The sequence below is a fragment of the Nomascus leucogenys genome, chromosome 4 (genome assembly GCF_006542625.1).
Source record: "Nomascus leucogenys isolate Asia chromosome 4, Asia_NLE_v1, whole genome shotgun sequence".
In the NCBI taxonomy this organism is placed as follows: Eukaryota; Metazoa; Chordata; class Mammalia; order Primates; family Hylobatidae; genus Nomascus; species Nomascus leucogenys.
In genome coordinates this window covers 81,002,113-81,029,983 of record NC_044384.1, presented here as the reverse complement: position 1 = coordinate 81,029,983, position 27,871 = coordinate 81,002,113, and the positions used below count along the sequence as shown (strand labels likewise).

Genomic DNA, 27,871 nt, shown 5'->3' with positions numbered 1-27,871 from the left:
ACTTGGTACAGGAGGAGGCTGAATTTGCCTGGCAGGTGGACAGGTGGGAGCCTCACAAGTGTGGTCTTTCCCCACAACTAGGAGGCTCAGGAAGTCAGGAAGGGAGAGGTGGGGCCCAAAGAGGGTTCTAGTAGAGCAGGTAGAGAAAGGGCTGCTCAGGGTGCTGGAGTGGAGGAGGGAGGGAGCCCAGAGGCCCCTGAGAGCTGATGAGAGTCATCCCTGAGGGTGACTGCTGGGCCCTCCTCCACCAGGCTCCATGGCCAAGCAAGAGAGACCAGGAGAGGAAGAAAGACAGAAGCTAAAACCACAGGAACCAGAACCAGACAGATACCATCAACTCTTAATTACCATGATCACTGGCACCAAAAAGCCCACACAGGCTCCTCTGTAAATAAACAGCATCTCCTTGGCTTAGGATGCATCCCAGCACACACAACAGATTTATAGCGCATGTGTGATCTATGCGGGTCTCCACCCACTGCCCCACATGAGAATTTGTCCTCAAAGTTTTTGCCTTCCTTACGTTTGGTTTGGGCTAATGTTTACAATCACCCATGAGGAGGGCGGAGGAGGAGGTCTGATCTGCACTTACAGAGGAAGAAACCAAGTGCTTCTGTGACTGGTGGAAGCCACACAGCCTGGGAAGGGGTGAGATTCAGACAGAGGCCTCCCAGGACAGGTCTCATCTTTGCCGAGGGTGCCAAGGTTTCCACTTCTGAAGTTTATGGCACCTCGGCACTTGGGACGAGAGCATTTAGGAATTACAGATGGGCTGCAGCCATGGTGTGGTGGGGGTGAGCTTGGGGGATAGGGATGTGCAGAGGCCAGTGGGTGGGCTTCCAGACCAATGAAAGCTGGGCTAAAGGGGACAACAGCTGGCCAGAGGGTTCCAGAGATTCCTTTGACTACACATATGGCTGGTGAGTCTTGGGAAACAAGATGACTGGCTAGTGCCACGAGGCAGATATCCTCAGAGGGGCTGTCAGAGCTAATAAGGACCCTTTGGACAAATTTCACTGGAGTTGCAACTCAGAGTGTGTGTGTCGTCAGGGCAGCAGGTGGAAGAGTGCTGTGTGAAAAGGCCATCCAGGAGCAGTGGCCTGTGGAGGGATTTGATGAACGAGTGAAGTCTGGCTGAGCTGAGGGGCACATTTGGCCTCTCCCTTTGACGGTCTCAAGTTTGGAGGACGGCACAGATCCCATGGACTCACACAGGGTCCATGCAGGGAGAGACAGAGAAAGATGCCAACTGGCACAGTTTCCCCATTTTACAGATGAGGAAACTGAGGCACACAGAGAGAAACTACCCAAGTTCATCCAGCAAGGCAGAACTGGGAGTAGAACCTGGGTTCAGAGTTCCCAGTGAAGGGGCCAGATGGAAGTGTAGGGTGGTGGTTCTGGAGGGCTCTGGGCTGAGGGAGGGTGGCAGGCCCTGGCCAATGAGGGTGTGACCTGTACCTGTCCTCCCCAGGGGCGCCCTCTCGCGACGTCCTGCTGGTCTCTGCCATCATCACCGTCAGCCTTAGCGTCACTGTCGTCCTCTGCGGCCTCTGCCACTGGTGTCAGCGCAAACTGGTGAGGCTCCTGAGGGCCCCTTGGAGGGCGGTGCCTGGCCCTGCACACTGGCCCCCCCCCACCCCGCAAAATTACAGGCTCGGGAATTTTCCCAAGGGTGCACACAGGTGACCCACCTGTCCACATAGTCAGGGGCACTTCCATAGAAATTCAGACCACGTGCATACGCATCCATGCATGCACACCCTGCCTTTACCCGGGTCTCGGCCCTATACTTCTGTGTATATATCCAAAGCCATGCATCTAGGGATACATTCGGGGACAGACTTAGGACTCACAGGCATTCGCACGCGAGCAGCTACACACACACACACACACACACACACACACACACACACACACACGCACGCCCTGCCTCCCGCATAAAGCACCGCAGGCACACACACGCAGACTGAGAATCGAGCCCCTACTCTAAGCACCGCGCCCCCTCCCCTCTGCCCGCTCCCCTTCATGGGCGTGGCCGAGCCGGTGGCCAATGCGGAGGCTCCGCCCGCCCCACCCCCGCACATCCATCCTGGCTGTTGGGTTTGTACAAGCACAAACGGCTCCTTTTCATTTTTAACGAGGGCTGGGGAATTAACGAGCAGGATTAGTCCATCAATAAGTAAGGAGACCGTCAGGAGGGACATTCATCCCCCGAGGGCGCCGGTGGGGGGAGCGGGGCTGAGCCGCCCGCCCCGCATCGCGCCGCCCCACCCAGCCCTCAGCCCGCAGCTCCCCGAGCCGCTGCTCCGCAAGACCTCCACTCCCGTCCCCATTCCTGAGACCTCCACTCCCGTCCCCATTCCTGCCGCCTGGCCCAGAAATGTAGTGGGACTTTAGGGGCAGCAGGGGGCGGGGGAGGCGACGGTTGGCCCGGGGGTGTCCGAGGTGCGACGCCTTTGGCGGAGTCAGGTGAAGGAGGGTCACTGGCAAGCATCCCCCATCTCCCTGGGCCGAGAATGGTGGGAGTAGGAGCAGGGCACCACCTCTGGGAACCCCATTCTCTTCCTGCGCAACCACAGGGGGGCCTTAAGGACAAGGGGGGAGCAGTGTGGCTGTGGGCACTGGGTGGGTAGAGGCTTCATGCCCCACTCCTCTGGAGGAAGAAAAGGGGCAGATACCCCTGGGAAGGGGTTTTGGGGTCTTGTGAGAGACCTGCAGGAAAGACCGGAGAGTCCCAGAACTCAGCATGCCTCCTTCAAGAAAGGCAAACTCAGGACTTGGGAGTATGCGGCTCCATCCTGGGTGTTGAACTTCAGGCAGCTCCGACCCCTGGGGAGGAGCCACAGTGGAGGCAGCTCTGCTCCCTCTGCGAGTGTGTGTGCATGTGTGCGAGTGTGTGCGTGACCCCATCCCCCTCTGCCTGCAGGTGTGTGGAACCGGGCTGGCTGCCCTGCTTTGTTCCTGGGTCCCCTGTGTCTGCGTCTGTCTCAGAATTTCAGGAAAGGTGGTGGAGGAGGCTGGGCCATGTGCCTCTGTGTGTGAGTGTCCTCGGAGGTTGGGGGAGTGGCTGAGTGTAGCTGCAGCCCTGAGCATCTTGTTGCAGGGCCCCTTAGGCTGTCTTGCTGTCTGTCTGGATTTGAAGGCCAGGGAAGAAGGCTGCATGAGCAGGCGCTGCTGGTGACCTTGTGTGTGTGTTCTGTGTGGGGTCTGTGCTGAGTGTGTTGACTTTGAGGGTATTGGTGCACTGTGTGTGTGTGTGTGTGTCTGTGTGTGTGTGTCTGTCGGTCTGTGTATGTCTGTTCACCCCTCAGTGGTGGGATGTGCATCAACTCATCACAACCCTGTGTGAGCCAATGCTGGGGTCTGCCCCACCCTCCTGGCCTCCCCTGCATATGTGCTGCAGTGTGTGGGTGTGTGTGTGTGGGTGTGGGTGTGGGTGTGGGTGTGGGTGTGTGTGATGAGAGATGACTTCCAGGACCCAGGTACAACTGAAACTGGTTTCTACCCCACCCCCATGCACCTCCAGTCGGGGCAGGGCCTGGGGACAGGAGTTCAAAGACAACAGCTTTTGCAGCAGATGGGGGGCTGTCAGCACAGGAAGGGCCTTGGGAGCTGAGAGATGCAGAAGCAGCCTCTTCCCTGGCCCCAGCCCCTCCCCGCAATCCCCAGCCAGGAACCCTCCCAGGGTCCAGACCACAGGCTGTCCCTCTTGACCTGCTGTGGATAGAATGCTACTCTCCCCAGTCCCCCAAGCCCTGCCACCCCCTCCTCTCTGCCTCAGGGGTTCCAGAAGCCAGGGAGCTCATTGATCAGGCTGTCTCCTTGCTCCATGGAAGGGACTTTAAAACGCTGTCCCATCCCCCAACACACACAGTTGTTGGGCTCTCCTTGCCTGCCTGTCCCCTCAGCAGCAGTGACGTGATACCCTGACAGCCCAGATCCCATTTCCAAACATTAATAACTTCCTTAATCTCCAGCTGGCTTTTTCCGGATCAGCCTGGCCACCCCTCCCTGAGAAGCGGGCTGGTGGTGTTGGGCTGCTTTGGAGCTGCCTAATGTCACCTGGACCCTGCCTGGTTTCCTGTTAACTTGGGTTGTCCCCCTGCCCTCCAAATCAAGTCCTGGCCTGGTTCCTGTCCCCCACAGCGCCTCGGCTCCTGCTGCAGAGCAATAGTCGAAGCCAGAGGGGAAGGTTCTCGGAGTTGGGGAAGGAAGAGGGGCAGACAGAGGCTCCCAGAATGTCTGTGGGGGCGCGGCTCGGAAAGGGCTGACCCTGCCCTTCCTGGCCTCGGGGAAGGGGCAGCGGACCAGCCTTACGAGAGGGTGCTGGCCGGGGCAAGCTCTCCTGCCAAGCCAGAAAGAAGGAAGAGAAGGGCGAGGGGTGGCATGGGATGCCCTCAGCAGCCCCGCTCTTGACCCACACTGCCTGTGTGCTGGAGAATAGTGGGGCGGGGCTCCTGCCTGAGGGTCTTGCCAAAGGGGGCCTGAGGTCACTGTGGCACAGCCTCGTAGGATCTTCCAACTTCCAGTTGGAACTGGGAATTATTTGAGATTTGGACCTCTGGGTAGTGATGGGAGGGATCGGAGATGGAGCTGTGAGTGGCAGCTTTTGTGAACCCAGGGTGTCCGGCATCTCTATATTTCAACTCTTAAAGTTCTGACTTAGAGGTAGCTGCTGGGGGCCCAGACTCCAGGGTGGATGGGGCCATAGAAGGGATACTTCCAGGTGAGGATTTCTGAGAACTGCCCAGTACCAGGTTCCACACTAGGTACCAGAAACCCACAGCCTTGCCTCTGTGGGAGCACATGCCGGGAGATAGGAGCTGAAGTAAGTAAACAGAAATACTCATATCTGTGATGAGAGCCTGGAGGGATGAGGAGTCTTCCTTCTAGGGGTTCATATGGTGACACCATTTCAGAAAGGAGGAAAGAGGCCAGAGAAGGGAAGAGACTTGGCTAGGATGACGGGGGAACATGTGGCATTGCTGGAGCCAAGCCCCAGGCAACGCTGAGGTGTAGGGCACTGCTGGTGGGATGAGGGAGCTTTGCTGCCAGTCTCCCTAGATAGGTGGCTCCCGTGCCTGGGAAGGGGCTGCCCCTGGCAGGAGCGTCAGGGAGCATGGCTGTGACAGGAATCATGGCAGTGACAGCTCTTACTCTGCTTTAGAGAGGATGGAATAATTGACTGTTGTGGCTGTGGTGCTGGTGCACATGACGGGGTGTTGGGAAGCATTTGTGTGCGCATGTGTGCGTGTGTGTGCGTGTGTGCGTGTGTGTGTGTGTGTGTGTGTGTGTCTTTGCAGCCGGGGAGGGGCAGGCCAGTGCCCAGTGGGAGAATGGGCTGGGAGAGGCAGCCCCAACCCCCGCACAGCCCCTGTCCCCCGACTGCCCATATCAGCCCTGGACCTGGCCCAGGTCTGTGGCCCATGGGTGCGTGTGAGGACGCTTGGTGGCAGCCAGGAATGTTAATGGGGCTAGGCTCTGCATGAGCTAAATTTAGAAACCCAAACTGAGAAGGTGAATGGTGCTCACCTTCCCGGCAGCAGGCCCAGTTGCCGCTGTGCCCATGGCCCTTCCTTTAGCTGGAGGACCTGGGGTACCCACCCGCTGCCCTGCCCCCTCCCTCCCTCTGCTAGTGTGAGGGACTCTGGGGGGCAGGGGCCCAGGCTGCCTCCCCGCAACTGCCTCTGAGTCAGCGGGCAGTCTCTCTTCCTAAGACTGCCTTCCTAAAACAGCCTTGCTCCTGCCTCACAGCCCCAGGGCACAAGGACCCCCCAGAGAACCCCCAGACAATGGTGGACACAGCCCCAAGCAGGACTGGGGATGTGGCCTTCTCCCCGCCCCCACTGCTCACATCACTGGCCACTGCCAACCTTGCCCTGCAGGATGCCACCCCCACCATCTGGGGGTGGTGACGTGGACAGTGTGACGTGGCCAGGCGCCTGAGAGCCGTCTGTCCGTGGCAGAGGGAACTGTGTTTCTGGGAGCTAGGCCAGAGCCCCAGGAGATAGGCAGACAGGAGGGGCTGATCCCTGGGAGTCAGGGATGAGGTTCAGGTTGAGGTGGGTGGGGCAGGTCCTAGAGCCTGATGGGGCCCAGGAGCTGCCAACCAGGGAGCAGGCATCCAGGGGATTGGCCCCCACCGTGGTGACAGCCTCGCACGCTGGTCCTGGCCTTGTTGCCATGGCCCGACTCCAGTCTATCTTCTTCCCCCCACCCCCGGGTCCCTGTTCTGGGGAGGTGGGGAGGGTACAGTCCTGTTCCCCAGGAGTGACCCCAGTGCTATCTCCACAGGGCAAACGCTACAAGAATTCCTTGGAGACGGTGGGCACGCCAGACTCAGGGCGTGGGCGCAGTGAGAAGAAGGCTATCAAGTAGGTGCCAGGCTGCCAGTTTGGGATGGGGCCACATAAGCAGCCCAGGTGGGAGGAGCCCCTTCTCTCCCCCAGCCCCACAGACCTGACCACACACTTTCACTTCCCTCACACCCTGATGCCATGCTCTCTACACCCTCCACACACCCCCAACAACTCAGGGGCCCCGTCTTTTCTGCCTGTGCCCAAGCCCCTCGCAGTGCTCCGGAGTCCCTGGCCTCCGTTTCCGCTGCTCGCACCGTCTGCGCCCACCTCAACCCTGGTTGCTGCTTTCTCATCCCACCCTCCTGTCACACACACTGTGCCCACCACCCGCAGGCTTCCCTGGACCTCCAGGCCCCTCTCATGGGGCCCCTGCTGCTAGGCTGGGGAAGCCCCTCCCTAGTGGGCCCCAGGTTCTTTTCTCAGATCCTGCCAGTGTTTGAGGATGACTTGGAAGTGGGGAGGCAGACACACCTGTGTCTGGGCCACTTGGGGAGCAGAGCGCTGGGGAGCAGTCCCTCCCTCCCCGTCACCCCCACTGGCTGCTGCGTGTCTGGCTGTCTCTGCCTCACCTAGGTCTCCTTGTTCTGCCGTAGAGCCCTCTTCAAGGGGTCTGCTCTCCCACTGCAGACCACCTTGGCCAGCCCTCTGCTGAGGTCACTGGGAGACACCAAGAGAAGTCCCCCACCCACCTGGCTGGGGACTCAGGCCACCTGGGCTCTGGAAATGGAGGCTTTTGCTGAGGGGGAGGCCTCTGTGCCCACTGGCCAGTGGCCCCAGCCCCTTCCTCTCTGCTGAGCCCAGAGGTCAAGGTAGGGGTGGTAGCCCCACATCTCAGCCTGGCCTGGACCAAGCCTGCCAGGCAAAGGGCTCTGCCTAGAAGCCGAGCGCCCCCAGCCCTCCCTACCTCCACTCTTCCTCCCTCTGAAGGCCTAGCCACCCTCCCCCTGCCCTCTGGCCCCTGCCCACTGCTGGTCTCCCCTTCCTTCCCCTGTGTGTCTTTCCCCTTCCCTTCCCGTCCCTTTCCTATTTCTCCACGTTCTCTTCTCCACTCGTCCCCAACCCTCCACCCCGCTCCTGAGGGCTCCCTCCCAGGTCCTCCTCTGCCCCATTTTGTTCATCTCTTGCACTGATCCTGTTTGGGGCCTTGGTAGGAGCTGTGTGCATGTGTCTGGGGTGGGGCAAGAGGAGGGATGGGCCAGGCTGAGGCTAGGGGAGGGCGGGAGGCTCAGGAGGAGGCTGTGGGAGCCTTTGAAGCTAGGTTGGTTGCGCAGGCTCCAGTCTTCAAAGCCAAGTGCTGGCAGGGCTCAGGGGCTCTTGCAGAGTGCAGGCCCGGGCTTTCTGAAGGCGAGGGAGCACGTGGGGGAACGCGGCCAGCCCAGCACCTGTGCCTCCTCCAGGACAGGCCGTTTACAGCTATAGGCCAGGGCTGGGGGCCTGTCTCTGCCAGGTGATCATAACCTTCCTGGATAGGGGTGCGTGTGGCAGGGCCCAGAGTCCTGGAAAGGGCCCACGAGAGGAGACAAGTATTCCCAACCAGGGGGAGGGCGGGCAGCAGGCTGTGCCAGGCTGGGACCAGTGCCCATGAGGGCTCTCTAAGACAAAGTGAGGCAGCAGCGGCCGTCCAGCCTACCTCTGTGTGGTCCTGCAGCCCCCACACTCACAATCCTAGCCTGCCCCCGATGCTGCTGAGTGGAGAGGCCCTCTGCCCCGAGGGACGGAAGCCACCATGTGTGTCTGCATGCACCTAGGCCTTTGCTTCTTTCCAGAGAACAGAAAGGTCCCAAGTAAGTGGAGTCACAGGAGGCAGAGCCTCCTTCCTGCACAGCCCTCCATGGGCTTAGGACCCCCCACAAAGGATCGTCTTATCAAGGATTCTGGGAAACTGTGTTCTTTAGCAGTGCTTTCCAAACTGCGTTCCTCAGGGCCCTTGTGCCCCACAGATGAGTCATAGCTATTCCACGAACCAAGGGTCTCATGTCCAACTAAGTTTGGGGAACACTGCACACTCTATCTCCCTCTTGCCGATAGTGATATTCATGGGCACATTAAAGGCTCTGAGAAGTCCTGCGGTAAAGGAATCAGTGTCTCCCAAATTTCTTTAATCAAAGATCCTTTTTTCCAGTACCGCAGTGGAAAAACCTGAGGGACCCTGGAGCTCTTCAGAACACAGAGTGGGAGACAAGTCTGGCAGTGGTGACTCTGGGTGGATTTTTTTTCTGGGACCTCGGGTTGGATGGCCCTAGATACTGGAGATCTGGAGGGAGCGGGAAAGGGGGGCTCCTACCTGTTCCATCTTTGTTACACCTGACACAGGGAGGCCCCATCCATACCCTTGTGTGAGGCTCTGCTGGGAAGGGACATCTGTGGTGGGAAGGGGTTTTTTTTGTCAAGGGATTATAGGTTCCCCTGGGGCCTGTCCTGCCTCCTCCATACCCACCACTTACTGCCCCTGTGAGCTGGCTCTATGCTTTGGCTTTGAACCCTGCACACAGAGTTCCCTGTGAGACATTTCCAAGGTGTACTCTGGACAGAGAAATCTGTCTACAGCAGGGATGCCCAATGCCACCATCTCATCTGGGCCTATGGTGGCAGCTCAGTCTCTCTTCATCTTTCTCACTTTTGTGCCTGAGTCTGAGGTTAAGAACCAAGGTCAAGGTCAAATTCTAAATGGAGGAAAAAGCAGGTCCCACAAGAACATGTTTGCTTGATCCTGGGGGGTGGGGTGTGCCCCCACCGGTACCCTTCCCCACACTGCCCCACCTTGGCTTGGGGAGCGGCACAGCCTCAGTCCTCCCCAGGCCCACCCCAGCGCTCTTCCCGGGGCCCCTTCCCTAGAGGCATTCCCGTGCCTGAAACATGGCTGCCTTCCAGAATAGTCACTGTCTCTATTCCCCCTGTACTCCCAGTCCTGCTTCTTGGGGTCCCAGTAGCCTGATGAGCTGGTGGCGCCCCTTGTCCTTGGCTCCCAGGGTTTCTAAGCCATGCCCTCCACCGGCCAAGGCTTCTGCCACCCACCCCACCTGCAAATCCCCACGTTCTCAGGAGAAGGTGGAGAGTGCAGGGTGAGGGTCCCTTCCAGACCCAGCAGCTCCACCTTGGAAAGGGACAGGGACCGAGGGAGGGGCTGCCCCGGCAGGCAGGCCAGGGACACACTGAGAGAAGGACAGGTTCCCGCTACAAAGGACAGAAGGGCCCCCTGGTTACCTTAGTGACATCCTCAGCAAGGTCAGAGGCCCAGGAAAGCTCCCCTTTCAGGGGAGTGGGGTGACCCAGCTGCCACATTTGCAAGGAGTAGAGATGGTCTCCAGCTCAGCTGAGATCCCCCAGTCTTAGGTTAAGGCTGCAGCCCAGCCTCACAGAGTAGAAGAGAGAGCAGAGGAAGCCAGGGAGCCCCTCGGGCCAGTGGGAAGAGGAGGAGAAAGATGGGCAAGGGGCTGGGCCTGCCCCAGGAGGGCCTCAGTGGAGAGAAGGTGGAAGAGGAGAGAACCTTGAGTTCTCCAGTATTAGAGCTTTTATTCTGCAGTGAGAGAGTTGATAGTATAGCAGTTACAGCCAGTCTTCTCTTTTGACAGGCAGGGAAACTGAGGCCAGGAGAGGTAGAGCCCAGCAAGTTGGCACCTGGGCCTGATCTGCCTTTCAGGTCCATCTAGCCAGAAACCAGCACTCTCCTTCTCCCACTCCCCCTGCTCACCCCAGGCCTCGTCCCCAACCCTTCTCCCCTCTGTCCCCCTCCTCTCATCATTTTCTCTCTCCCACCAGTTTCCCAGGTGCGAGGCTCCGGTCTGCCGCCTGCCGCTTGCCTCCTTTCTGTGTGGCTTCCTGGCCCTCGAGTGCGTGCACGTGTGCATGGGTATGCTTGCACATGTGTGCGTGTGCGTGTATGCGTGTGTGTGCCAGGCACAGACTGCGGTGCCCACCTGCCTTTCTTCCTCCCGCAGGAGCTGACCCACGAAGCCCTGCCCACTGTGTGCCCGGCCCCGGGGCCCTGGTCCCTTCTGCCCCCGCAGGACTTGCAGTTCTTGTTTCTTCTTGTATCTCCCTGTTTTCTCCCCTCTCTCTCTGCCCCTCCAGTGATCTAGACAGAGACTTTTGGAATAACAATGAGAGCACAGTGCAGCAGAAATGGAGCTCCTACCCTCCCAAGGAGTTTATTCTAAACATTTCACCCTACGCCCCTTATGGCGACCCACGACTGTCCCTCAAGTGAGTGACTTTACCTGGTTTGATCATATGTACCGAGTATCCGCGCACGCCCTCCTTCCCTCCTCCCGCCCCCACCCACCCCTGGCCCGCTCACTCCCTCTCTCCTCTCGCTCCTGTCCCCCAACTTCCCCACCCATCCACCCCATGGGCAGGCCGACCATGGAGACGAGCAACCCCACCTGCCCCCGCCCACCTGCCTGCCCGCTCCCGTCCCCTCCCCCAGGGCCAGCCTTAAAGGAGAGCCTCCTCGGCAGCCATACCTGGCCCCCCAGCTGGTCCCGGGGCCCACCCCACCTTCTGTGCAGTCAGGATGGGGTTGCCCGTTTGGGTCCCGCCCCCTCGGTTGTGGTCGCTTCTTCCTCCCCGCTGTGTGCTGCCGTGGCTGCTCGGTGGTCGGTGGTCGGTGGTCGGTGGTTCGTGGCGGTGGTGGCGGTGATGGTGGTGGTGGTGGTGATGAACTCTGACTAACACGGCTTTCTCTTTCTCCCTGCCTTGGGGCCTCCTGGCCTGGACAGCCCGCTCTTCCTCCGTCGTTAACCCTTCGTTGTCCTGTGGGATAGAGTTGGAGGTGGCTGCCCTCCCCCAACCCCCGCCGCCCCTGCCCCAGGCGGTGGGGAGGGGCCCCCCCTCCGTTGTCGTGGTGCGTTGTTCTCCGACCCCCAGCCCGCCCGGTCCCCCTCTCTCCTCTCTGCAGGCTCCGCTGTTAACCCATTTGCAGTGCTGATGTCTCTCTCTCTCTCTCTGTCTGTCTCTTGTCCGTCTGTCTCTCTCCTCCTCCTCTCTCACTGTCTCTTTCTTCCTTTTATCTGTTATTGTTTTTCTTCCTCTTCCACCCCCCGACCCCCACATATGGCCTGCCCTCTCTCCCCCACCGCCACCCCCGGTGCCCCTCTGGCCTGGCTGCCTCATGCATGCCTCCAGTGGCACCCTCCTGTCCGGCGCCAAAGTGGCCGCCGCAGCGGGGCTGGCGATGGAGCGGGAAGGCCGGCTGGGGGAGAAGCCGGCGCCGGTGCCGCCAACTGGAGAGGACGCCTTGAGAAGCGGCGGGGCTGCCCCCAGCGAGCCGGGCAGCGGTGGCAAGGCGGGGAGAGGCCGCTGGCGGACGGTGCAGAGCCACCTGGCCGCAGGGAAGCTCAACTTGTCCAAGTGAGTGATGGCGCCCCATGGCTGCTGGAGCCGTGAGCTCAGGCCTGCCCTGCCAGGGTGGACAGCGGGACCCCTGGCATTCCCGCTGCTGCCCCCAGAGGTGCCGTCCTCGGCCCCTGGCTCATTCCATCCCTTCATGAGACTCTCCCATCATCCTTGCCATCTGGCACAATGAACTCAGCCATACAGTGATGCATTTCAGCCTCTGGCTGATGCCCTGTCAGTCCCTTCCTTTGCCAGTGACCAGGTCATTCCATTTTCTGCCCCCAGGGCAGCTTCATTTCAGTCCCCGGGTCATCCCATCCTCTTTGATTGGCCACCCCATCTCAGCCACCAGGTCATCCCTCCATGGGCAGCAGGCCTGTGGTTGTTCCATCTCATCCTGGGTATCTGGCCCACTCTCAACCTGACAATCACCCATCAGCTCCCAGGCTTTCCCTCTTACTGCCAGCAGATGGCTCTAGACCCAGAAGTTGAGCCATTCCATTTTTGACCATTGGGTGACTCCATTGGCTGTCCCAGTCTTGCTTGAACCATACATCATCTGTTGTGGAAGCCACTCACGAGCAGCCGCAGGCTGCCCCATCGGTTCATCCTCATCTCGGCCATCCCCGTTGGCTGTCCCAGTCTTGGTCACCAAGCTATCCCACCACTGGCTGTTGGGACCATGTATTCCTGGAGGTTGGGTTGTCAAACCCCAGCTAGCTTCACTCGCCAGATATCATGGGGTGTTCTAGATATCAGGCAGAAGGAGCCGTCCCCTCTGTAATAGCTGTCTGAGCTTGTCGAACCGTCAGGCCCACTCTTGGCTGATGGACGTAGGATTGGCCCCTGTTTTCCACAGACAGTATATCCCCTCTCATGGGGCAGCTTTATTCTCATCTTGGCCTTTGGAAACTTCTGATTCCCCTCATCAGAGCCCTTCTAGGTCCTGAGTCCTTTGAGCTGTGACCAGTCTCCCTTGGGGTATGAATTCCATTTTCAGAAGTTGGAACTCCCAGTTAATGGAGCAGCCTCCCACTTAACAGGCCAACAGCCCTGCCCCTTCCTAGCTGTTGGGCCATCCTGTTGCCTCAACTGAGGGCCCTCCTGATTCTCTTCAGAAGACCTGTGGTTCCTGCCATTGGGAGCACTGAAGGCCACTGTACCGAGATCTCTTCCGCTAGTTGGCTTGAGTGCACACAAGCCAATTTCTCCCAACATCTGGCCTCAGGAGGGTCCCACAGGGAAGCCACACACCCCTTCAGAGAGCCCGGCCCAGTGCCCCACCCTCCCAGCCTGCCCCGGCCAGTCTCCAGGCTGGTTAGGCCTCCATGCCATCCGCTGCCTCCAGGCCTGGAGGAACCAATTTTAGTTTCCTGTGACTGAGAGGTTGTAAATTGGACTAATTTTGGATGTGATAGGAAACCAAAATGAGGTCACCAAGGAGGAGGAGGAGGCAGCTGCCAATATGCCGCCCTCCCTCTGCCTTGACCTGCCCCCAGGAAGCTGTGGGCCTACCTGGCCGGCCAGGCCTGGGCCTGCCCCTGGAGGTAGCCCGGATTTCAGGCCTGAGTCAGGCAAGGCTGCCACCCCTCCAAGACCCCAGCTAAAGCCACGTTTTGCTTTCTTCTCTCTTTCTTTCGCTCTCTCTTTACTATACTCTTTCTCTCCCTCTTTCACTCTCTCTTCTTCTTTCTCTCAGCCCACAGGGGTAGCCTAACTGTTGTCTTTTGGTTCCCAGGGTAGGCTCAGAGGGTGAGCAAAGCTGAGGTCTGGTTGCGGTGGTGAAGGTGGCTCCCAAGGGCTCTGGGGCCTCCTCCCTTGGGCAGCCCAGGGGATACTTGGCTGCCCCATGGCCCTAGACCAGAGGTCAGCAAACTTACTCAGTAAAAGGCCACTTGGGAAATATTTAGGCTTTGTAAGCCATATAGTCTTGCACAATGACTCAACCCTGCCATTGTGGAATGAAAGCAGCCAGAGACACTATGTAAACTAATGCCAATGGCTTGGTTCCAATAAAACTTTATTTACAGAGACAAGCAGCAGGCCAGATGTGGCCCACAGGCAGTGGCTTCCCAACCCCTCCCCAAGACCACTGGATTGAGAGGTGGAGGGAAGAGACAGAGGAGGAGAAGATTGGAACCCCTGAAGTTCCAAGATGAGAAATGATTCACCCAAAGCTGCTCATTCAGCCCAGTCTCTGGCTCCGCTCTGGTGCCTGGGGGCAGCCTGGCTCTAGCCCTGCCTGTGGGATATGGTGAAATCTCCAGCCAGCGCATGAAGCAGACAGATTCTCCAGGGGTGGCCAGGGACTTCTGACTCCAACCACTGGCATGGGGAGCTTTTACCAATACAGCATTTTCAACACAGCCCAACCTCATTAGATCCTCATGGCAATTCTGTGACAGAGGAAGCTTGGGGATTATTTTATTACTCCCATTTCGTAGATGAAGAAACTGAGGCCCAGAGAGGTGGAGTCACTTTTCCAGAGTCCCATATTTAGTAAGTGGCAGAGGTGGGGTTTGAACCCAGTTCTCTCTGAGGCTATACTGCATCTGACCAGCCATGTCCTAGTTCCTCTCTGTCCTTGCCCCACTTCCCAGTGCATTTCAGAGATGCTGATGGGCCTGTGGGAGAGCATCCCCTTGCAGATACATCAAAGACAGTCACCCTGTTCTCTGTTAGAACTGCGGTGAAGTGTCGGATGAGGGGATACTGGGTTCCACCCTGTCTGCACTCTTTCTTGGTCCAGTCCTCTGACTGGGAGATATTTCCAAGGTCCCAGGAGAGGATGCTGGACCTCAGAAACAAAGAACCCTGGAAAGAGGGCAAAGATCCACGCCAGAGCCTGAATCCTAAGGCTGCGCTGGCCACAGGGTAGAGGTCTGCCGCTTCCTTGCCTCTGTGGACAAAGTATAAGAACTAATGGCTTCCCCGGCCTCCCCAGGATTACTAGGCCAGCTCTGCACTGGCCTGGATTTCTTCCTGTCTCCAAAGGATGGCAGTACTTAGAACACAGAGGCAGACTTTCCTGGTGTCCCCCAGCGAGATAGTGGGAGGGGCCACAGCAGCTCCCTCCACCCCTCCCACTCCAACATGACAGGCAGCCGCAGGGCCCAGGGGACCTGCCTTCACCACGCAGCCTCGGCAGCACTCGCAGCCCACTCAGACCAGCAGGGAGGTCGGCCTAGCCAGGAGGTATTCTGGCACTAGCTGAGCCAGGGCCAGAAGGTGGGTGGGCAGAGCCGACCTGGGGCCTCAGGGTGGGCGCGAGGGCTTTGCAGCCTCCTGGGCGAGGCAGTGGCGGCGACGGCGGTGGCGACAGCTCCGATGGAGGCCTGGCGAGGTCCGGCAGCACGCACCCTGCACTGGGGCCTCCTAGTCCTGGCCCTCGGCTTCTTTCTCTTCCACTGTGATCCCTTCATCTGCTTCTCCTTTCTCTCCTCTCCTCCACCTGCCCCAAGTTTCGAGGACTCCACCCTGTCCACGGCCACTACCCTTGAGTCTATCCCCAGCTCCACGGGAGAGCCGAAATGCCAGCGACCCCGCACCCTGATGCGGCAGCAGAGCCTGCAACAGCCGCTGAGCCAGCACCAGCGGGGCCGGCAGCCCAGCCAGCCCACCACCAGCCAGAGCCTGGGCCAGCTACAGGCCCACATGGCCTCGGCGCCAGGCCCCAACCCCCGGGCCTATGGCCGGGGCCAGGCTCGGCAGGGCACCTCGGCCGGCTCCAAGTACCGGGCGGCGGGGGGCCGCAGCCGCTCCAACCCGGGCAGCTGGGACCACGTGGTGGGGCAGATTCGAAACCGAGGCTTGGACATGAAATCCTTCCTGTAAGTCCTCCCCTTGAGCGGGCCGGCCCCCACCTCCCTGACCCAGCCTCCTGCCCCCCAGATCTCCTTGGGAGCAGCTGGTTGTGTGTACCTCCCGGCCCTCCATCCCCTTGGCAGGGTGCCAAGCAGACTCGGCAGCCCCTTCCTTAGCCTCTTGTGGCTCATGCCTGAAGGCCACCACGGAAGGATTCTCAGCCACCTCCCTATGAGGACCCCTGCCCCCCTCAGTGCTCTAGGGCTCAGGGAAGTTCCCTCCTAAAAGTTAGGTGGAGACACTGGACAATGCCCTGAGATACATCTCTTCTCCCCAGTTAGTCCCAGGCTGCTCTTGGCCTCCTGGCCAGTCTTCCTTCTCTCCTGTGACCTCTCTCCTCCCCCTTCTGCTCCCAAACCCATCCCTTTTACTCATCTCCAGCCCTGCCTCCTCCCCTGCAATTTACTTCTGCCCTGTAACCCGACTCTGCTAGCCTTCCTGGCCCACACCCCTCCCTCCCTCTCACTTCCTCTATCCCTGTCCCTACCACCAGCCCTCCCCCATCTCTCTGACCTTCTATAGCCACCTGTCCTCCAGCTCCCGTCCTGACTTCCCAAGTCTCCTTCCTCCAGTAATGACCCATCCCCTGAGGACAAATCTGAGATGTTGCCCCAAAGCTTTAGAAAAGGTTGTTTCTAAATTGGAGCTTTCTTTCAAGTATACAGGTCTAAGAAGTAACAACACACCATCAGTGTCTAACATTAACCATTCCCTCCAGCCATTCGCCTACCCCCTGCTCTCCCTGGAGGGGCCCCACCCAGGAAGCCCCCTCCCCAGCATCTCTCTGGACATCTGCCCTCCACTCTCAGAGCCTAAGACAGGTCTGGGCTGCCATCCCCAATATCAGCCCCCTCCTTTGCCCTAACATGAGCTTCCTTCTAGGCCCTGGGGATTGTTCCCATCGCCCAGGTCTTCCCTGGGAGCACTTTTCACGGAGCAGGAGACCAGCACACTAAGCCTGGGCGAGGAGAAAGGGAGGAGGAAAGGGAAGCATTGGCAAGATATAGGGATTCTGAAGGCAAGCAAGTTCCTCGGAGCATCCTGTCTCTCCTCTGAGACCTCAGCCAGGCCTTCCCGGGCAGATGGGAGCGCTGCCCTGGGAGAGGCACCCCATCCGAAGAGGCCCTGCCGTGCCAGCTTCCCATACCCGTGCGAGTGGCCCATGGCCAGCAAGACATGCTGCCTGTGACTCTTTGGCAAATCAGGACACCATATTCTCTGGGGCTCTACCCCACTCGAGGACCTGCAGGAATCTAACTGGACGCCTGCACAAGATGAGATGCCCAGAAGAGCCTCCTGTCTTCCAGGTGGCGGTTTGTTTTGGGACAGAGGCCGTGATCCAGGCATGGATCTTGGAGAGTCGAGGGAATTGGTTCTGCGTGGCTTGAACAGGACTGAGAGCCTGCTGGGCCCCTGCACGTCCCTGCTCCTCCCCACCTCAGACTGTCTTATCACAGCTATCACCCTACTTCCTGTTCCAGCAGCCATCAGACTGGGCCAGGGGCCTGCCAGAATCCTGGGTACCATCTCTTTCCTGCCTGCTGCCTTCTCAGCTAACCAGGATTGGTCCAGCATCACGCATGCAACAGCATCCTCTGTCCCTGCTCTGTGCCTCAGGACAAGTCTCATGTCCCCCTAGTTGCTGGCAACCTCCAGAGCTCACCTCAAGGGTCAGCCAACTTTTCCTAGAAAGGTCCAAATAATAATTTAGGCTTTGCAAGATGCATGTGATCTCCATCACATATTCTTTTTTTCTTTAAAACAACCCTCTAAAAATGTAAAAACCACTCTTAGCTCGTGGGCTGTAATTTGCCCCTTGATTTACAATTTAGCTGCCCTGTTTCTGAGGCTCTTTTCTTGCCCAAACGCTGGTGGCTCCAGTAGAGAGGCAGGTGGCGAGGGTTGTCCCGACCCTCCATGATCCCACCCACCCCTTGCAGGGAGGGCAGCAGCCCTCTGCTTGATGGTCATGACTCCCCTAACATTGCCAGCTTCTCCCTCCACTCTCCAGCCCCTGCCCCTCATCCTAACCCTTGCAGCCTGCAGAGCTGGAGAGAGTGACGAATCGGGAATTTATGCAGAGGAGCTGTTCTGGTTTTAAGAAGAGAAAAAGGAGTATCTAAAAAATGCATTAACTGGGGAAAAAACATGTTGTTTTCACTGAGTTTGCCTTCCCCCAGCACAACTAGCTCCCGAGCAGCCAAATGGAATTTTACCAACTCTGAAACAGTACTGGTGGGCAGAAAACAAAGAAAAGGAGGATTTGTCCTGAGGGAGGGGACAGAGTTTTTTCCCGAAAGTTAGATCCCAGCACAAGGGTCAGCCTGGAGTAACTGTGCCCAGGACCAAAGATGCAAAGACAGGGAGGGGTACAGCAGCCACTTAGCTCCCTCCGTTCACTGGGACCCCAGAGGTAATGTCCCATTTTCCAAGACCCTCGTGCCTTCGCCCCTCACATCAGAGGCTATTTCTCGCCTGTTTGTTCCCTGTTTGACAACTGCTCTGAGAAGTTAGAGCAAGCTCTTCCTCTGTAAACCTCGCCTCCCTTCACAGTGGTTGAAGTGGTAGGCTTCCTGACCCAGCATCCTCTCCCTTCCAGAATACTCCGTCAGCCCTACTGTCTTCCCTTTGGCCCTTCTTGAGACATGCTTTCATGCCTGGCCTGTCCGAGAACCCCTCCCTCTCCTTTTGTTCTGATGAGAGGCCCAGCACTGGAGGAGCTCCACAAAGCACCCAGAAAACGCTCACGGACTCTGATGGTCTTCGGGGACAGCAGGGTCGCCAATGATGCTCCCTTCTCCCCCGCCCGGCAAATGCGGGTAACCTCGCAAAGACCCTGGCAAGTTGCCCGATGGTTCTCTGAGAATGCCCCCTACTAAAGGTGTCACACTTGGCCTCATCCGGCTGCCCACATGTCCACTCCAAGAGAGTCTCGCCTTCTTGCTTACCCCCTCCCCGTTCAGCCTTGACCGTGCTCCCTCAAAGCACGATCTCTCACTGCAGGCACAGGCTCCCTGCAGTCCTGCCAAAACTTCTCCAGACCTTGCCAAGTTCCTGCACTTTCTCGCCACGTTGGCTTGTGGTGCCTTCTGGACCTCTTCTCCAATGAAAGGCCCTTGACCTGGACTCAGCAGTGGTGCTCATTCCTTGGATCTCCAGTAAGGAGGACACAGGAGACAGCCACTATGGCCGAGTTGCCATATACCACAAAGGACTTTCATTCTCCTCTGATGGGCTTGTATATCCAGGAGCCTAGGGGAGGTAGCTCCTTAGACCCTACCTGGCTTCAAGGACATCTGGTTCACCATGACACAGCGTTGTCTATGAAGGGCTTCCATAAGGACAGGGTGCAGTGCCCATTGGATTTCAAAACTTTCTAAGCCTGCGCAGTGCCGGTGCAGGATAGTGACGGAGCCCCTCCCTCTTCTCCCAGTGGCCCAGATGGTCAGAGCGAGTCCAGCTGGGCATGCATTAGCCTTTGAAATCTGTGGGGTCCCAGGGCCTATGCTCATTCCCCCCACCCTAACCCCCGTGTTCCCTTGGGACTGTCCCAGCCACAGGCCACCTCTGCAGGCCTCTGCCCAGCCCCTTGCAGTTTAGCTCTGGAGAATCTTGCTCTTGGCTCGGACCAGTGGAGTCTCAGGCCGTAGTCACCTCCCCTCCCTCCCTGCCTCCACTCTCCCCACTCTATCCTGCAACTGTTGACGTTTGCTTTCTTTCCTGCAGGGCCAGTTTCTTACACTTTTTTCTTCTCTCTCTTTGTCTCTGTCTCTCTCTCTCTCTCTTTCTCTCTCTCTCTCTCTCTCTCCTTCCCCCCTGCCCCCGCCCACGGGGCCTCCTCGTTTCACCCTGGCCTGTGGGCTGCCCACCCCGGGCAGGGAAGGCCGGATGGTGGTGCTATCCTTGGTCTTAGGGCTTTCGGAACAGGATGACTTTGCCAATATCCCTGACCTGCAAAACCCAGGAACCCAGCAGAACCAGAACGCTCAGGGGGACAAGAGGTACGAGCACAGGCGAGGGCCTGCGGCGGCGGCGGCAGAGAAGGAGGCGCGGAGAGGCCGCCTGCCTCGACCAGCCCCAGCTGCTGGACGAGGTGGTGGTGCCTTCAGCGGATGCTGGAGCAGGAGGACAAGCCCCCTCCCCAGCCGGTGCCCTCACGCACGGCCACCTTGGTGGTGTTCCTGGGGTCTGAGGCCACTTGCGGCCATCCTGGGACCATTCTGGATCAGGCCTGCTCTCCGGCATGCTTGCCCCGGCCCGGAGCAAGCGCAGCCTTTTCTGCCCCATCTTCCTGCTTGGCTCCTCTCTGCTGCCCCTCCATCTTTCATCTCTGTCCCCACCCTAACCGGAAATCCCTGTTTCTCTGGTGGTTGGTGGGCGGGGGGGATGTCAGGGAAGGGGCGCCAGCCTGTTCTCCCTCATCCCCACCCCCTCAACCTCCCTCTTGCCTGGAGGTCCTGTTGGGCTGCTTGGCTGATGGAAGAGGAGCCCATGGTGGGAGGGTCTGGGGCATGGGAGAGGCCTGGTGACCAGAAATAACCAGAAGGCTCTCCCCTGAGCCAGGGCACCAGGACGGAGCTGGGGAGGGCCCGGAGAGGTGCAGGCAGCCGTCCTGAGCAAGGGTGAGGCCTGGCTTTGTTGGGTTCCCTGTCACTGCAGCTGGCCTCGGGACCCTGTGGAGACTGGGCATAGCCTGTGTGGCCACAGCACAGGCCAAGCAGAAGGCTGGTCACTTAAACTGCCACAGCCTCAGCTATCAGGAATTCAGGGAAGCATCTCCTACTGTCTCCATCTCAGGGAGGGGGCGGGGCGCTGCTTATGGGCAAGGGGTAGGGTGGGAGGTCCCAGGGTTCAGGCGGCATCCCACAGCTGGGGCCAGTGGATGCGTGACCTTAGGTTGGGTTGACCACACCTGTGGTTTCCAGGATGAATTAGCCTTTGGGAATCATGGGAGGAGGGCTTGTCACCTTGATCGGGTCTGCTTCCCATCAGACCAAAGGCCTGCAAGAGAGCATGTGGCCTGGCAGCCAAGACATCTGCCTTGCCGCTCTGGTTCTGCCAGAGCCTCGTTCTGCAGCCTTGGGCAAGTCACAGCCCCTTTCTGAGTTCTCTGCTCACTTATGTGTCCAGCAAAGGATTGGACAGGCTAACCTCTAAGGAATGGCCCCTCAGGCTCAGATATGCCAAGCTTTTCATGAGGGAAACAGGCCTTTGGGCTGGGGCATGTGTCCTGTGAACTGGGCAGGGACTGTTTGGACAGGCCATCCTGAGGCTCTTGAGAGGCCCCCAGGGGCCAGAAGGGACTGTCCCAGGCTGCTGTCCTGGGCTTGTGGGCTAGGGAGGGTGGATAGGCTGAAAGGCAAGATGGCCGGCTTGCCTGTCCCTCTGGTGGCTCCTGGAGACCACCCCTCCCAGTTTCTTCCCATCCTGAATCCACAGTTGCATGGTCTGTGGTGGGCAAGGCTGAAAGTCCCCAGAGAGTGGGGACTTTCACTGAGTGGCACAAATGGTGTCAGGCGCTGAGCCCATGTGCAGGGGTACTGGAGGAGTGGAGTCTGCCACCCCTGACCCACCTGGGCACTACAGGAGCTGTGACTTCCTGAGCCAGGGTCTCAAAGCTGGGCTGCAGGGCAGTCAGAGGGCCACTGGGAGGGCCAGGGGCCAGAGGCGAGAAGGCACACAGGGGGTGGCTGAAGTCCTCTGAACGCCCACTAAGAAGCTGAGACTGGTGCTGGGAAAGGTGTGAGGCATGAGGGAGCAGAAGCAGGCTGGAAACGAGATTTCACATCACCCATGTGTTAATGAACCGGCTCCATTGTCACCCACAGTCTATTTTTACCTCCTTGCCACTTAGGTCTCACTCCATATTTAACACACCCATCCCTTCTGATCATCACATCAGCTTGTCCCCTGCCTTCCTGGGAAAGGTGGGTGTGGGGGTGGAGGCCGTGCGCCCTCGCCACCACCCAGCCTGACTTTCCGAGTGGATCGTGCCATTCCCGCCTCGTCATGCCCACCCCGCCTCGTCATGCCCACCCATCCTGGAAACTCATTTCTCATGGCCACTGGGGTGCTTCTCGGGTGGTGGACTGCCACAGGGGTCCAGAATCCAAAGTTTCCTTCCCAGCAGACTCTCCCCTTCCCAAAGCTTGGCACCAGCACCACCCACTGGGCACCGGGCAGCTTAGAGCCCCACCCCTCTGAGCTCCTAGACCCTCAGACCTTGGGGTGGTGGCCTTGGGGCGGCTGTCCCTCCCTCTTCAGCCTTTCCTTCTAGACCCAGGGTCTGCCCTTCTGCCCCCAGCCCCACCTTTCCCTCCCCAGCTGACCCCTTGACCAGATGTCTCTGGAGGAAGGAGTGGTGGCCCTTGGCTGTCACCGGGGAGGACACTCAGCCCCCTTGGTCTGTGAGCAGCAGGCTCATGGGAGACAACGCCCCGGGAGAGGAGTGGCCATTCCAGGTTCCAAGCAGCGTGGGAGTGTGTCCAACAAGCAGCGGGAGATGGGAGGGCCAGTCACTACCTCTGTCCCCACGATTCTTGGTGTCCCTGAAGTCCCCCATCTGGGATCCTTCAGCTTCTGGGCCTCGGCACCACACTTCAGACTGCGCTCCCAGGAGGGAGGGAGGGAGGCCCTGGCTCCACGCCCTGCTGCGCCCATTCCGCCCTCAACCACTCTGCTCGTGTCCCCACACCATGCTGTCTGCCATCGTTTCACCACTGCTTCTTGGGATCCAAATGGTTTCCACCGCGGCCCACCCCCACCCTAAGTGGGGGACAGGGCAAGGCGGGGACCAGGCCACCCCCATTGCTCTCCCTACTCTGAAGCCACCATGTTCCTCTGTCACGGTGTGTGTCCCCCGCCTCCTCTCTGCCTCTCCTGTTGGCCGCACGCTCCTCCCTGTCCCCTCGTCCACCCGGCAGCCTTCACACGTCTCTGACTAACTTTCTTGGCCTCTCTCTCCCTCTGTCTCCTTTCTCCCATCTGCTCCTCACAGGGCTGCCCTGGGCCGGTGATGGGCCCCTCGGCCTCTCCCTCTGCCTCTCTCTGTGCCTCTCGCCTCTGTCTCTCTGTTCTGTGACCTCCGACAGCTTCAGTGGCGCTGACCATCTTTCCCAGGCTGCTTGGCAGCTGTGCCGACGCTGCGGCGTGGCCAAATAACTCTAACGTTCTCATATCTTCAGCAGTCAATCTCGCACTCTCCCTGCTCTCCCACTCTGTTTCTAACCTGACTTTACCTCTCCAGCTGTTTCGGGCTCCTTTCCTTCCCCCTGCCTGCCCGTGTGAGCACGTGTCCTCTCGTGTGTGTGTGTGTATGTGGTGCGTGTGTCCACATGTCCATGTGTGCCATGGCCCTCTGGGAGGGGCGCCCGCGTGTCGCTGGGTGGAGTGGGCGTTTCCGTGTTGCAGAGGCAGGGCCAGGTTTTCACAGCAGGTGTATCGTGCTTCTGATAATCAGGATGTTGGGCCCTGAAACCACTCCCTGCCTTTTCCGTTTCAGTTTGTCCCCCTTCACGTGCACACGCGGCATGCCTGGGTCTCCCCAATGCATCTCCTCTTGGGATCCCTGCGTGCCATCGCTGTATGTGTGTCGTCGCTGCTGCTGTGGTTGGCCTGCCTGTGGCCTCTGCCATCCCCTCCCTGCCCCTCTAGATGTCTGTGGGGCTCATGTGCGTGTGTGTGTGTCCATATGCATACGCGTGTGCGTGTGTGTATGCGCATATGTGTGTGTGTGCGTGCATTGCGTGTGTGTGTATGTGTGTGCGTGCATGTGCGTGTGTGTGCGCACGTGCACCCTGCTTTGGGATCCTGATGTCTCCCCTCCAGGGCCTGGCATATTCCGTGCATGTCTGTCTGTGCCTGTCGTGGTCACCTGTGTGCTGGAGGCTCTCTACCAGAGGGCCATGGCTCATGTCCACCCTCAGCGTGTGGCTCCCAGTTTGTGGCTGTGTGCTCTCAAAGCTGTTCTATTTTAGCCTGTCCTGAGCCTCATGCTGCTGGTCCCCCATCTCCTCCTCCCTACCTACCCCTACCTCTCTTCCTCCTCATGGGACATTCCAGCCTGGTCCCTGGGCAGGCTTTTAGTGCCCCCTTCCTGACCCCCAGCTGAACGGAGCCTGGGCTTACCACCCAGCCATTGGGTCAAAGAGCCTAGCATCTTGGGAACGGCATGGAGTCAGGTGCAGACAGGGCTTCTCGGTGGTGCCCGTCTTTCTGTGACCCTGGGTGAGAGCCTTACCAAATGCACAGTCTTCAGCAAGTGGGAGAAGAATGCGAACTGGGGAGCAAGGGGGTGTAGGCTCACCCTATCCAATATGGGGCCATTAAACCTAAATGAGCTTACATTCAACAAAATTAAAATTTCAGCTCTCAGCCACACTGGCCACATTGCAAATGCTCAAATGCACACGTGTGACATGTGGCTGCTCCACTGGACAGCACAAATGCAGGACACTCTGTCACTATGGAGAGTTGTCCTGACCTCACCTGGTCAGTCTCGTGTCTGGAGGGTGGGAAGAGGATTCTTGATGAGCCCAAGCAAACACAGGTGGGGCATCTGGGAAACAGACATTCTGGGCGTGTTTGCAGAGGGTAATGACGCGGAGAGGCACCTGGACACACCATGCCACGGTGGAGCCTCCCCCTTCCAGGCTGGGGGCGGATGGGATAGAACAAGCCTCTGGGGAGTGGGGGTGGTGGCCAGCTCAGAGACCGACTATGCAAGCCAATGACTGGAGGGTGGGGGATTTCTGGGGAACAGGAAGAATGGGGACACCCCCCAAAATATCCCCTATAGGAGTAGTTAAGCCACAGTCACCTGGGGTAGAGGCTGCAAGGAGAATGGGCCCCGGGCATGGGTCTCCAGGGAAAACCAAGTGTCCACGTGGACTGGAGTATCGCTCCTGCCGGCCCGCCGGGGATGGCAGCTGCTGGGGTCTTCAGAGAAGGTCCTGCCACCCCCCAGGCCGGGGTGCCCAACCCAGCTCACTTCCCAGCCCAATCTCATTTGGACTCCCCTGCCCCCAGGTTGCCTGCAGGAGGGAAGGCAGTGAACACAGCCCCGGTGCCAGGCCAGACACCCCACGATGAGTCCGACCGCCGGACCGAGACACGCTCCTCCGTCTCAGACCTTGTCAACTCCCTCACCAGCGAGATGCTCATGGTGAGAATGAGGGAGCCTGCGCTGCTCCGAGGAACTGGGCTGGGAGGCCAGGGGCAGGAAGAAGAGGGACGTGTGTGGGAATGGGCAGCGGCATGGGAGTGGCCAGGCAGGGGAACGGGGTCAGAAGCAGCCTGGAGAGCCAGGCCCAGCATGGTGGCCACTGGGCGCTTGGTGACTGAGTGTACAAGGCCTGGGTTTGCTTCCCAGCTCTTTCACCAAAATATCTTCTCCATGTCTCAGTTTCTTACTTTGACAAGTGAAAATAAGAATTCCCATCCTGCTTTGATCCCTTTGTGGATTGCGAAGGGGCCAAAGAAAACCCACTTGTGCAAGATACTTTCAGGATCCTAGAGGGAAAGGCTGGTGGGCAGAGGACTCAGGGCAGAAGGTGTCCCCTCCTGAGAGTGATGTCCCTTTAAGTGGAGGTCTGGGGTGGAAGGCCTAGCCCAGCGACCTGCCCCATTCCCATGGCTGACGGCCCCTGAGAACAGGAGAGCAGGAATCCACTGGTCCAGGCTCCTCTGAGGGGACAGCTGTGATGGGGTGCTCCTGTCCACACCCACGCCCCACCAGAGGCCGCCAACCCTGTGGGATCCTAGTTCTAGGTTGTTTGGCCCAGACAGAGGTTGTGGTTCCCATGGTGCCCCCAGGGGGGCAGCAGTGAGTCACAGCCACTTGCCCTACCTGTACTTTCCAAAGAGTCCCTGGAGGGAGAAAACCAGGGAGACTGGCAGGCAGGGATTGGCTCAGAAGTCCCAGTAAGGCTTGAAGAGGCGATGAGGCTGGGAACCCAGCAGCTGCTCTGTTCCTACTGGACTTGACCTGGGACACTTCATCTCTTTGGATTGAACCCCTCCCTTCTGTAGAGAGAAGGAAGTAGGCTTGGGAGCTCCCAGCCCTCCCCCACTGCCCTGGCACCAGAGCCCCCACCCTTCTGCCAGGTAGGGTTCCAGCCAGCTCTAACCATACATCCCTACTGCACCTTCTAGCCTGGCGTTTCTCAAATTGCTACGTGCACAGGAATCACCCAGGAACCTTGTTAAAATGCAGATTCCTGGTCAGTGGGCCTTAGCTGGGGCCTAAGAGCCTGCCTTTTTTTTTTTTTTTTTTTTTTTTTTTTGAGACAGAATCTCACTGTGTCCCCCAGGCTGGAGTGCAGTGGCACAATCTCAACTCACTGCAACATCTGTCTCCCAAGCTCGAGTGATTCTCCTCCCTCAGCCTCCCGAGTAGCTAAGATTACAGTAGCACACCACCACGCCTGGCTAATTTTTCTATTTTTAGTAGAGATGGGGTTTCACCATGTTGGCCAAGCCAGTCTCAAACTCTTAGCCTCAAGTGATCCACCTGCCTCGGCTTCCCAAAGTGCTGTGATTACAGGCATGAGCCACTGCGCCCGGCCTATCCTGTGGTTTTCTTGAGTCCACATTAGAGCATCAGATTTTCCACATCCTAGATCTGGTCACCTTGGGCCTCCCCACCTCTCCCCTTCTCCCCGCCCGCCAGGCCCCTGTGTGTCTGGCCCTCCACTGCCCTCCTTCCATCTTCCCCCACCCAGGCAGACTGGCCCCGGCTGTCCTCTCTTCTGGATGGGCCATTGCCACAGCCCACCCTGCCTCCCTGCACAGCCCCTTAATTGGTTACAGCTTCCGGGCAGCCAGGTTCCCATAAGGGACAGCCCCTTCCCAGCCAGCTTGCCTACCCCTTGCTGCCCCCAGGGAGGGGCTGACAGCTGCAGCCAGCGGAAGGAAGGGCAGGCCTCATCTCCCTCTCCTGTGCTGGGAGGATGCTCAGAGGTGGGAGGGCAGAGTCCAATTGCACAGCTATTTTCCAGTGCTAGGTCGTTGACGTTAACAGCCATGATAAGATAAGCAGGGCAGAATCAGCCCACTGTGACCTCAGCCTGTCCTGGTCTCTGGACCCTGGGCTGTGGAATCTGGGGGTCAAGAGACAAGAGTTAAGCACCCAGAGCTGGCCAAAGAAGGAGCTGAGGGGCAGAGGTGTCTGAGAAGAGGCAAGGCCACACCTGCTTCTGGGTACCTCCTGCCCTGGTACAGGGGTGGCTTGCTGCTTTTCGAGGCTGACTTCTGCTGGTGCAAGGGCTCAGGAAGCACCTTCACTGACTGTGATGGGGTGGCCAACCTGGTTGCCATAGAGATGGCTCTGCCCCAGCTGAGTAATTAGGGCTCAGGGTTGTGGCTTAAGAAGGCTGGGAGTGGGCATAGAGCTGCCACCCCTTTCCCAGGTGAAACCTACCTGGCCAGCCCAGGCCTTCCCAAGACCACACCGTTTGGCAGCCAGGAGCCAAGGGACCAGAGGGACCTCAGGTGGGGCTGGGGCCAGCTGGGCTCCAGTCATCAGCAACTCCACCCCAACTTCAGAAGCAAGGGGGAGGGCGAGTGATCTTTGCTGGCACTGTCTACCCATGCTATGCCCCAGGTGCTCGGTCCATCTGCCAGTGGGTCAGGCCACGGGGCAGAACTCTAGAAGGAACCCCTTCTAGCTCTCCCAGGACCCCTCAAAGTAGGTCTCATGGTCCCCACTCTGCAGATGTAAAAGCAGGGTCAAAGGGTGTGGGGCTGGCATGAGCAGGGAAAAGAGTGTCAGGAAAAAGCAGGCTGTGGGCAGGGAAGCCACATTCTCAATGGGCCTGCGGTGGGGCTTGCAGGTTTATCTGGATCGGCCAAGGGGTGGGGGCGCGAGGGAACATCTTCTGCTGAAAGGCAGCTCGGTGCCCCCAACTAGGCAGGACTGGGGTAAAGCCTCAGACTCTAGATCTGAGGGCAAGAGCAAGGCGCAGGTGGAAGGGCACTCAGGATTCCTGGCCGCTAAACTGGGTTCCATTCCCCCTGGCCATTCAATCGCAGGTGACTTGAGGCAAGTGACCTAACCTCTCTGTGCTCGCAGCCACAGTTGGAACACCGGGAAACTGTTCCAGCTGTGTTCCGAGTGTTCCAGCGGGAATGCCTGCCTCGTTGGGATGTTGTAAGAGGTCAGTGAGGACAAGGCACAGGGCACAGGGCAGGGTCTGGTGAGGTGGGCGGCCAGCCAGTCCATGGTAGTTACTATTGTGAGTGTGAGGCTGGGTGCGTGGCTCATGCCTGTAATCCCAGCACTTTGGGAAGCTGAGGTGGGCATATCACTTGTGGCC

General features: G+C 58.9%; 1 protein-coding gene across 11 annotated transcripts in view; it reads left to right on the top strand.

Moving 5' to 3' along the window:
- The window catches only part of SYT7 (synaptotagmin 7), a 68,832-nt gene that overhangs the window by 23,368 nt on the left and 17,593 nt on the right, over window positions 1–27,871 (top strand). For 2 of the 11 annotated variants that reach the window (XM_030810908.1, XM_030810905.1), the window contains exons 2-8: window positions 1,472–1,575; window positions 6,295–6,374; window positions 10,431–10,562; window positions 11,484–11,708; window positions 15,155–15,523; window positions 19,436–19,558; window positions 24,585–24,720. In XM_030810908.1, the coding sequence (XP_030666768.1) occupies window positions 1,472–1,575; window positions 6,295–6,374; window positions 10,431–10,562; window positions 11,484–11,708; window positions 15,155–15,523; window positions 19,436–19,558; window positions 24,585–24,720 (1,169 nt within the window). The other 9 variants (XM_030810909.1, XM_030810907.1, XM_030810906.1 and 6 more) reach the window with 8 other exon arrangements.